Raw genomic sequence first — 11,984 nt, forward strand, 5'->3', positions numbered from 1 at the left:
TAAAAATCATATGATCATCTCAATAGATACAGAAAAAGCTTTTGACAGAATTCAACATCCATTTGTGATAAAATTCTCAACTAAGTGAGTATAGAGGGAACATACCTCAACATAACAAAGACCATAGTATATAACAAACTCAGAGCTAACATAATACTCATCGGTGAAGAGCTAAAAGCCTTTCCTCTGAGATCAGGAACAAGACAAATATGCCCACTTTTGCTACTTTTATTCAACATAGTATTGAAAGTCCTAGCCACAGTAATCACATAAGAAAAAGAGATGAAAGGGATTCAAATTGGAAAGGAACAAGTAAAACTGTCACTGTTTACAAATAACATACTATAAATAGGAAATCCTAAAGACGCCACCAAAAAACTATTAGAACTAATAAATAAATCCAGTAAAGTTGCAGGATACAAAATCAATATATAGATATGTTTCATTTCTATACACTAATAAGGAACTATCAGAAAGATAAATTAGGAAAATAATCCCATTTATAATTGCATGAAAAGGAATAAAATACCTAGGAATTATTCTAACCAAGGAGGTAAAAGATCTGTACTAGGAAAACTGTAAGACACTCGTGAGAGAAATTAGAGATAACACAAACAAATGGAAGGATATATTTTTCCAAAAAAGACATACAGATGGCCAATATACACATAGAAAGATTCTCACCATTACTATTCATCAGGGAAATACAAATGAAAACCACAATGAGATATCCACTCACACCTGTCAGAATGGCTATTATCAAAAAGGCAACAAATAGCAAGTGTGGCAAGATGTGGAGAAAAGGGAACCCTCTTGTACTGTTGGTGGGAATATAAATTGGTAGAGCCAGTATGGAAAACAGTATAGCGGTTCCTCAAAAATTAAAAACAGTACTACTACCATACAGTCCAGCTATTCCACTTCTGGGTATTTTTCCAAAGAAAACAAAAGTGCTAGTTTGAAAAGATGCATGCACTCCTATGTTCACTGCCTCATTATTCACAATAGCCAAGATATGGAAGCAACATAAGTGCCCATCAGTAGATGAATGGGTAAAGAAGATATGGTTATATATATATGTATATATATATAATGGAGTATGTATGTGTGTGTGTATATATATATATATACACACACACACACACATATATAATGGAGTATAAAAAAGTGAAATCGTGCTATTTGTGACCACATGGATGAACCTAGAGGGTATTATGCCAAGTGAAATGTCAGCCAAAGACAAATACCATATGATTTCACTTACATGTGAAACAAAACAAAAGGAACAAACATAACAAAGAAGAATCATAGATACAGAGAACAAACTGGTGGTTGCCAGATGGGAGGAGGTTGGTTGTTTGGAAAAGGTAAGAGAGATTAAGAGTCACAAAACTCCTGTCACAAGATAAATGAACATGGGAATAAAATGTACAGAATGGGGAATATAGTCAACAATAATGTAACGTCTTTGTATGGTGACAGATGGTAACTAACCTTATCATAGTGATCACTTTGTAATGTACAGAAATATTGAATCATTATATTGTGCTCCAGGAACTAACATAATGTTTTAGGTCAGTTATACCTCGAAGAAAATCAACCAACCGAATAAACATACAGAATAAGATATCAGATTTGTGGTTGCCATAGGCTAGGAGTATTAGGGGGAGGGGGAATTTGATGAAGGTAGACAAAAGCTACCAACTTTCAGTTACAAATTAAATAAATACTAGGGATGTAATGTACAACATGATTAATATAATAAATAATGCTCAGATTACCTCCCCCCACCAAAAAAAAAACTCTGAAAATTAACAACACTGTATGTTATTTATGAAAGTTGTTAAACTAGTTCCTAAGAGTTTTCATCACAAGGAAAACCTTTTTTTCTTTTTTTAAAAATTTTGTATCTATATGAGATGATAGATGCTCACCAAACTTATTGTGGTAACCGTTTCATGATGTGCGTAAATCAAATCATTATGCTTTGCAGCTTAAACTTATGCAGTGCTGTATGTCAATTATATCTCAGAAAAACTGGAAGGAAAAAAAGTCAACGTATAAATTATATTTTAGAAAAGATACATGCTTAAGGATAAAGGTGGAAAAGGAATACATAAAATGGAAATGTGTCAATGTGAAAAAAAAATATGAAAGCAGGTTGAAAAACCTCTTCAAGGTCACTCATTACTAAGAAAATAAAGAACTTTCTGTTTTCACTGTTTCATGAATTGAGAAGAGACATTTTGATGTAAATGTGTATTTTGTATGACATGCCAATAACTTGTAACACGCAAGGCACCGCAGAATGGTTTCTGCCCCCCTGATAGATTCAGAGATGGTTTGTCAACTACTCTCCTGAATGCCAAATTAAAGCTCTTCTTACTATCAGAAAGAGAGGGACTCTTGGTTACACGGGCTGGTCTACCTGCTGCTGCTAGGATACTGCTTCCTGATAGAATTCTGTGATTTCAGTGACTATGTAAATGTATTTCTTTTTTCAGGTACCCCAGTTATGAATTTATTAGTGATAACTCTATCTCTTGGTCAGCTGGACTACATAATCGATACACAGAAAATTCACTTCGGGGTGTAATCCTGGATATACACTTTCTCTCCCAGGCAGACTTCCTGGTGTGTACTTTTTCATCCCAGGTAAGTGATAAAAGAGCATTTTAATATTTTTGGTTATGTCAGGTCAGGAAGTTCTTGGGTTTTTTTTTTTTTAAATCTTAGTTATCATGACTCAGGTGCTTTTTTTTGACAATTTGGGTATGATCCCTTTTATGAAAGAATGAAAAGATTCCAGAAAACATAGCCATTTGAGTGCACTGAATATTTAGTTGTTTGCAAGCAATGGTTTAATACATCTCCACTGAAGCCAGCTACTGGGGTTATTTAAAGTACTTGGCCAATTCACAGCATTTAACAGAAACAGCAAGTAATTAAGTTTGCTTAATACTTTCTGATTTTGCATACAATCAATGTGTAACCAGAATCCATCCACATCAATAACTGATACTGAAAGGCTTAAATGCTCAGCATTTTGCCTCACTTGATTGCTTTATAGAAAATAAGAAAGAGTAAATATAATTCCTCTTGAAGTCCTTTTATATTTCTACCAACAAGAAAGTACATTACATTTAAGCAGTAGCATATTACAATCATTCTTTGAGTTTAATTGTTGTAGATAATGGTGTGTTATTGGTTTGGTGTATGTGTTTTCATGAGTGGTCCAGTCATCTCTATGTGCCCAGTGGAATATCAGCATAGAAATATTTATTGTGTCGTTTATTCAGCTCTCTCATTTATGTGCATATTATTGGTTAGTTCATTCAACAAGCTGTTAAATGACTGTACTCAGATTTACAATAGGTGTAGAGGGGATTTCAAAGGAGACTGAAGATACAGATCTTACCCTGGTCCAGAATCTAATGAGCAAAATACTCACATGAAATAACTGGAGAGTAATTACCAAGAAATGTAAATCATGTAAGATAAATGTATACCTAAAAGCTTAGAAGCAGCAGAGAGAAGAAAATGTGAAAAGGAAAGTCACATCGTTTACATGGGAATATACTCCAGAGAAAATATAAAAAAATAGATAGTTTTTTATGTGACAGTGCACGTTGTCACAATCGGCTGGTGATATGATTGTTGGAAAGATACTTACCCCAGCAAAGGCTATATGAGTTCTTTCAGTATGGATAAGAATACAAGTTAAGACCCAAAACAGCTACACAGAGCAAAAGAAACAGCAGCAGCCGTAATCAGAAAGGAGAACTTCCTTGATCTTCAAGTTTCCATGAAGGCCTCCACAGGTGATGTTTCCCCTAATTGGGGTCAGGATCCTGTCTTTGAGAAGGTCCCTTTTCTATTCTTAAGGGAGTTGGCGGGGAGGAGTTTTAACTACGTCCCTCTCAATTGTTTTTGAGAATCTGGCTAGGTGCCCACGTGATTTAACAGATGCAAAGAACACATTTTTTAATGCTTATTGTTAAAGTGAGTGACTCGAGTCACTTCCCAGGTGTACCGCCTCCTCTGTAGGCTTAGATTTGAGGCCTGTCTAAAGTCTGCTCCGTTAGTCCAGGATTTCTCACCCTAGCATTGGGGCCAGAGAAGTTGTTGTGAGGTGCTGTCCTGTGCATTGTAGGATGCTCAGCAGCATCCCCGGCCAATCACACTCTCACCTCAAGTTGTAACAACCAACAGTGTCTCCAGACATTGTCAAATGTCCTGGGTGGGGGGCGTGGGAGGGCAGAGTCGCCCTTGCTGAGAACCACTGCTCTAGTCATAAAGCTCTAAAATTAAGTAAATATGTACGTCCGAACATTTACCAAACTTACACGTGCGTAGACACTGAGACTTACAGAGACGTGCTCTACATTTTGCCTTCCTTCTTCCAGGCCTCCTTAAAAATACCATTAGGCTCATTCTGGGAAGAAGGTCTTTTTTTTCCTTTTCAAGATGTGCTGTAGAATTTTTGATCCTCGTAACTCTAATTTTGACCCATTTCATGATAATGAAAACCTGCCTAGGTTTGAAGAGCATATTGTTCATAGTACTTTGTTCTCTTTTATGCATAATATCAGCCTTGATGTGTTCTCCAGACCTGAGATCCAGAGACACAGTTCATATGAAGAGTAGTCTGAGAGGTTTAGTTGTGTGCAAAGGAATAAGATTTGTGCTTATAGATTATATTGTCCATAAAAACTCTTGGCAAGTCAAAGTTCATCCAAAATACTTCTGCCCATTTGAACCAATATTTTGTATCCCAGAATAGACTTGAATACCTCAAAACATTTTTGGTTGGAGTTCAGAATGAAAGTTTAACAGTAAAAATACCTTACATTTATGTAGTGAGTAGCAGTTTGGTAAACAGGATCACCTCCACTATCATAACTTTCTTGACAGCTAACAGCTATAACATTCAGATTGTGGAATAATAATTCCACATCCAATGATAAATCTCTGGGCTTATTTGCACCTCAGTATATTTTGAAAATGTTTTTGGTAAAAAGGCACTTAGTACAGTTTAATATTTTTGCAGTGTGAATGAAATTGGTTGCTGGCTTGTAGAGGTTTCCTTACCATAAACCAAAATTGGAATTGTTTGAAAAAATGCCCCAGAAATGTCTCATCATCACCAGTGGAATTTGATAAAAAGTCACTAATAGCATCAGAATGTCCAGCCATTAACTTCACTAGGCAGAGAAAAAGAATGAGGCAGCGTGGACTCTGGAGACGGATTATCTGGATTTTAAATCCAACTTTGACCACTTAGTGGCTGTCTGTCACTGACTTTTTTACCTTTGTCTGTAAAAATGGTAATAATAATAATAATACCTACTGCATAAATTTTATGAGGATTAAAGAGTTATATGTAAAGCACTGAGAATAGTACTTAGCAATATGTTAAATATATGTTAGCTGCTATTTTCATTATGTAGGAATAGGTGTAGGAATCTCTGCCTGTTAGACTGTAGGGTATTTACTTTGGCTGCTCTTTTTCACCTGGCCTCATTTCAGACTATACGTTCTCACGTTTTGGACGGAGCATGAAATACGCTATTCAAGGACTCCATTACCTCTTCTTAAGGTCATGGGTAATGCTTAGATTCCACCCAATCATCGTGTGCGTTGGATGAGTGTAATAATTCTTCATAAAGAAGAATAACCAGTAATATTCAGCAGATTAACTTTTCTGTGCCAGTATGCCACCTCAGTTCTATTTAACTTATTGAAAGAGAGTGTCACCATATAATGTGAATTTTCAGAAACAAAAACTCTTCATTCCCAAAGAATGAGTGATAAGTAATAGTTGCTTTAGCAAATGCAAGTGAATTGTATGTTTCGACTTTAGGGAAATGAATCTGCAGACTTTCCTATATACGCCCCAGGCATGCTAGGAAATGGGAGAAGACTAAAGCCTTACATCCGGAAGTGTGACAAGAAAATAAAACATTGAGAACCAAATCTCAGCCCACAATAAAACATGGACAACCAACTTTCAAACTTTCTTTGATGATAATCTCATATTTCAAGAGATGATTAGAAGGGATGGAAGTTTAGGATCTTCATAATGCTTTGACAATCCTGAAGTTTTAGTCATGTAAGCTTTCTGTCTCCTATATACTGTTCTTTTTGAGGGTCTTTGTGCTATAAGACAATGGTGGGAAAGAGTTTATCTGTTGACCACATGCCATGGTAGACAATACTGGAAGAAGGAAATACCATGATTGATGTTTGAGAAATTGCAGGTACAAATATCATGGCATCTTAGTCAGGATTCCTTATAAGATTTTGGACCCATTCTTCTCAGTCTTAGGGCTTCTAATAATTCTTGGTTTTATATCCATAAGTGAGGTCTGGGAATTCTCTTTCCTTAAGTGAAAAGTTTTTAAAAGCCAATAATATGACTCTACTCTCTAATTTTGTTACTATTGTTGCTCTTAGTTTTCTGAATTCCTTCATCAGAGCTGTTTCTCAAAGCCAAGTTTGTCCTAAGAGCCTCATCAATTAAAGAAAACAATTCTCAGGATTTAATCTGAAAATTAGAGGCAATGTTAACATTTTTCAAGAGCATCAAGTAAGTTTTGAAAGCTATGCAATCAGTCACATTCCACACTATTCCACTCTTACTTTGTTCTGTTACTGGAAGTTGCCAATGCCCAAAGCATCTACTTTGTCTTTTAAGTTATTTTCTTATTTAACAAAACCATCTTAAATCTGAAGCAAAGGAATTATGTAGTTGGAGAAATAACAGCAGTTGACACCTCAGTTGTAGATGGGCAAAATATCAGAAAAGTTTTTTGGAAAATATTGCTTATCAAGTTTTGGAATCCATTTTTATTACTCGAATCTGATTTACCAAAATGGTTGTAGATGCTCACTTTAAAGACTATGAGTAATCAACATTTTTAAGGAGCAGTCAGCATTGTTCAGTGGTTACAACCATTAAAATCACCATAGGACAAGATTAGTTTTTTCCCCCCTGTGACACTTCCTTTTGTGGCACTTAATACAACGTTCTTGGGGGTGGGTATGGCTCAGTGGTAGGACACATGCTTAGCATGCACAAGGTCCTGGGTTCAATCCCTAGTAACTCCATTAAAAAAAAAAATTCTTGTGGCATTCTCTGTTGTCTCATTCCAAATCCACATACGAGGCAACTGGCTTCATCACACTTTGAATCAGATTTTGGAAAGCTCAGGGAGAAACCAGATACTGCATTCATTTTATTTCCAGACAGATGGCTCTGGATAGGAATTTCCATTGAAGTATGGCTCGTGGAATAACAGTGGATACTGTTCTCTCATTGAATAGCAAAACAAAGTAGTTTACAGTGAAAGTGCACAGATACCCAGCCGCCTCCAGTGAGACAAGAACCTACTTCCAACTTCTCACACTAGGAGATCCTCCTGGCCCTGTCTATTTTGACAAAAAACCAAGATTCCCATCTGCTCTGAGAAAGCTTTGGAGGCTCATGCAAGCTCAGCAGGTTGCTCCTTGGGGGTAAAATTCAGACTAATGGACCTTCCTCCCATTTTTAATTGTTTTTTTTAATATATAGATAGATAGATAAAACTATATATATAGTTATATCTCTGCTTTATCCTTTCGCAGGATTTTTGCTCTTACTCATTACTGTGTGCTCAGTAGTGTTCTAAAAATGATACAGTGCCACATCAACAGAGAATGAAATAAAGCATGCTACATGTGGCCAGCCACCACTTTGCAAGCCATAGACTGCCCCTCTCAATCATGTACCTGTCAAGTATCAAACCTGAGATTGACATGAGCTGAAAATCTTCGTTAACTGCCACATGATTCAGTTCTGTAAAGCCCAGAGGGGAAGCCTAGGGTGATTAAATGCAAATATTGACGCTGTAGTAATCTTTCTAGCCCTTTGCAGTAAACTACCCCATGGTTAACATGGAAGAAAATCTTTTAATTACTCAGAATGTTATTTATGGATCTTCAGGATTAAATACCACCAGTGATCCTGCACCTCCACTGCTGATAGTGTTACACATGGAGCACTGTTCATTCAGAAGATACTTACGGAGGGGCTGCTCTGTGGCAGGCACTCTTCTAGGTCCTTTTCCTAAGGCTGTTTAGTGTATGGTTTAGAGACAGAAAAAGAGTTCTAATTGTAGCTCTGCCATTTACTAGCTCCTTTGTTCACTTTTTAATTTTTGGAAATGTATCTTTCTTTGGCTTAGTTTCTTCAGCTGTAAAATATAAATAATAATAGGAACCAACTCACAGGGTTGTTGTGAGCATTAAATGAAAGTGTGTGCAAGCACAGCTATTAGAACAGTTCCTGGACCACGATCAGCGCGCATTAGGCTCAGCTGCTGTCATCTTTCGCCATTATATGAAAAGGATAAAGGGCCTTATATTGGCCCACCTCGATGTCTGAAATTTCTACCATTCATTATTTCTCTGGATTAAGAAAATGCATGTGTCATCCAGCAGGCTGATATATCAACAACAACTACTAAAACCAAAATGTAAACTAATGATTAGGATTACCCAAAAGAAATCACGTCCCTCAGGGTGTGGGACTGGGGGCCATGTTGTTTTATGAGAGTGAGACATTTATTAGTGAGAGGAGGAAACACATCAGGGCTCATTGCCACGGTGGGCATTGTAGTCATGCCAAGGGCAGTACAAGGCCTTGCATCCCTGGCTAGAGATAATTGAAGAGTGGGTAGAGGAGCCCTGAAAATAAGACTCTCAGGTGTGCCCAAGGCCAGCCTTGGCCTTAAGTTACATCTTTCTGATGTTAAAATGTGATTATGGAGAATAAGATCTGTGAGAAAAAAATATGCTTAGCAATTAACAAGCATACACAGGCTACCTGGGTTCAAAACCTGAGTATACCACTGAATAATAGTGTAACCTTTGGGCATATTCCTTAACTGACCTTTGACATCCGTAAAATGAGCATGGTAGAATTTTATGGGGCTACTGAGATTTAAACTAGGTAAGACCTAAAAAACAATGTCTGACCGAAAAAATTCAGTAAATACTAGTCTCTGTCATTGTTACTGTACTTTGCTATTAATGGAGCTGCTATGTTTTAATTATTTAGTTTCTTTCTTTCCATATTCTTCATTTGATTTTGCTTGCCCTGTGTGGCTGAATTTGAAAGTTAAGTTCCAAAGCTTTTTGAACCTCATTTTTTAACAGCTCCAGCATTCTACCAGTGATCTCAGTTGCAGCATGACATTCCCAATATAAAATTAGTTTGTTGATAAAGTAGCAAACTTGAAAGCTAAGTCATTGTCTTGGCTCTGTGTCTAGTTGAAATTCTAGCACTAGAATTTGGACAGGTTCCTTATTCTCCTTGTATTTTAGTCCCTGTCTGCAAAATTAAAAATACTACCTAAAATTACTTTCATTTGCTAATACAGCATTTAAAAAGTGCCCCTCAGGTTCCAGAAATTCAGATTCTTTAAGAAGTTGATAATTAACCTAATCAGAACATTTAAGAATGAGCATCTCCATTCAGTTTCTGATATCATGAATGCCAAAATTTTAAAGAACTCCTGGGTAATCCTAAATTGTCCCACGGAGCACATTAGCAATTACCATTAGTATCATTTAAAATAAATGCAGAAGTATTGGTATTGGGACAATAAAACTTCATTGACTACAACTACCACCAGAGATTTAGGAAAATTTGACCTGAGTTGAGTCCTGTGTTCATGATGTATAATGGAAGAATTTTCTAAGCAAAATGATAGTATCCTCTCTTTTGTCTTTGCCTATTCTTAGAAAAGTTTCTGCAACCTGTTTACTCTATAATGAATATATTTGTTAATTGCTTAAAATGTTATACCTCCATTAAGATAGTTATAGTTTAACTTTATCACCAAGCATTAAACTCAAGGAATGAAGTTTGGATTGTGGAATTTCAGCTGACATCCAATGGGAATTCTTTGGACAAGTATTCTTTAGACAGAGAAATCTTTTAAGTAGCCTTAAATGCATCAGGTTGATGCATCTTCCCCAAAGGCTAGTCCATCTTATTTCAGTTTAGATTGCTACTATCTGTCTACACAGCATACATAAAATTCTTTACCACAGAAATGGCAGATGTGTTTTAGCTCATTTGCCAATAGTTGATTGTCTGTAATTACATGAATTTCTGTTGAGAAGAATTCTGAGACCAAGTCCAAACTAGCAGAAAAGAGTATGTGATTTATTAACACTGAATGAAGGAAAGGGAGCAGAAGCATCTGTGTAAAGTATTTATAATCCTAATTCTAATACTAAACCCTAAATTTGTCAAGAACACAAACTATGTCTTACTCATTTTTGTACCACCAGTGCACAACATGGAACACTCTGTGGCTCTTAATAAATGTTTATTAAAATTAACTGTGTCACAGTCTTAAATTACTTTGCACTATATATACACTCTGAGAAACCTTAATTGTAATTATCTTTTATGTTAAGAACAAAAAAGATACACGCACAGAAATGAAGAATGACTTGTACCATCATCTGAGGGCAAATGGACTGAAAATTTGTGACTAGAATCCACTACTTCTCATCCTGTCAGTCCTAGTCCTAATCTAGTCCTAGTCTCTTTGGCCAAGGGCTTTCAGATCGCTATGAAGGAGATCTTACATCTACTAACAATTTTTTTTCGTGCTTTCCCGAGGTCTGTCGAGTTGCTTATGAAATCATGCAAACACTGCATCCTGATGCCTCTGCAAACTTCCATTCTTTGGATGACATCTACTATTTTGGAGGCCAAAATGCCCACAACCAGATTGCCATTTATCCTCACCAACCTCGAACTGAAGATGAAATCCCCATGGAACCCGGAGACATTATTGGTGTGGCTGGAAATCATTGGGATGGCTATTCTAAAGGTGTCAACAGAAAACTGGGAAGGACGGGCCTATATCCCTCCTACAAAGTCCGAGAGAAGATAGAAACAGTCAAGTACCCCACATATCCTGAGGCTGAGAAATAAAAAACTTAGATGGAAGACACAGACAACCAAACTCAGTTCAAACCATTTGAGCCAAACAGTAGCTGAAGAAGGCCCCGACCTGACAACTCCCGGTTGAATGGTTCGACACCCTCAGCACCGGGAGCAGCTGGGAGCTGACAGTTGCTTCATAGGTGGAATCCCTCTTAAACAAGGGCTACAACGCCCTCAAACCCACGCACAGTCCAATCATGTACTCACCTAGAACATGCGAACAGGTTGTTTTCTACTTTACCCCTTCTTTCAAGATTATGTCCCATGAAACAAACACTGCCACATTGTGTAATTTAAGTGACACGGACATTTTGTGTGAGACTTCAAACATGGTGCCTATATCTGAGAGACCTATGTGAACTAATGAGAAGACCTGAGTAGCTCCCTACTGTGGGGAGCTTGCTTCTTAGCCAGTGGTGGTATTGTAACCACTGAATTCACTCCAGTCAACAGATTCAGAATGAGAATGGATGTTTTTGTCTGGAATTTTTTTTTTTTAAGTAATTGCACCACTTCATCCACCTCATCATTAATAAGTGAAGGATACAACAGAAAATAAAATATTCATACTTCATTAGGAACTTTTGTAAAACAATGCCATGAACAGATTCTTTAGTACTCAATGTTTCTGGACATTCTCTTTGATAACAAAAAATAAATTTTAAAAAGAGGAATTTTGTAAAGTTTCTAGAATTTTATATCATTGGATGATGATGTGGTCAGCTTTATAGTGAAAAACATTGATAAAAATAGGAGTTTTATAGTTTTTCTGCTTTTTTTGTTTGTTTGTTTGTTTGTTTCTGATTGAGTGACCAACCAGAGTCATTGGTCCATTTTAACACTGAAAACTGAGTTTAGTTAGTGCACATTACAGAGTTGCTCAGAATACTGGTTGGGAGCTTTTGTTCTCTTATTTTGGACATTGTTCATTTGTTTGAATTGTATCAAATAATCATACTCCTTACTCCCAGAGGAA

General features: G+C 36.6%; 1 protein-coding gene across 3 annotated transcripts in view; it reads left to right on the forward strand.

Annotated features, from left to right (window-relative positions):
• Positions 1-11,772, forward strand: part of FUT8 (fucosyltransferase 8) — a 255,665-nt gene extending 243,893 nt beyond the window's left edge. For all 3 annotated transcript variants that reach the window (XM_032482205.1, XM_032482204.1, XM_032482206.1), the window contains 2 exons: positions 2,505-2,655; positions 10,679-11,772. In XM_032482205.1, the coding sequence (XP_032338096.1) occupies positions 2,505-2,655; positions 10,679-10,996 (469 nt within the window). In that variant the 3' untranslated portion in view covers positions 10,997-11,772. The remainder of the gene's footprint in view (positions 1-2,504; positions 2,656-10,678) is intronic.
• The last annotated feature ends 212 nt before the right edge of the window (positions 11,773-11,984 follow it).

This window comes from Camelus ferus, chromosome 6 (assembly GCF_009834535.1).
Source record: "Camelus ferus isolate YT-003-E chromosome 6, BCGSAC_Cfer_1.0, whole genome shotgun sequence".
NCBI lineage: Eukaryota > Metazoa > Chordata > Mammalia > Artiodactyla > Camelidae > Camelus > Camelus ferus.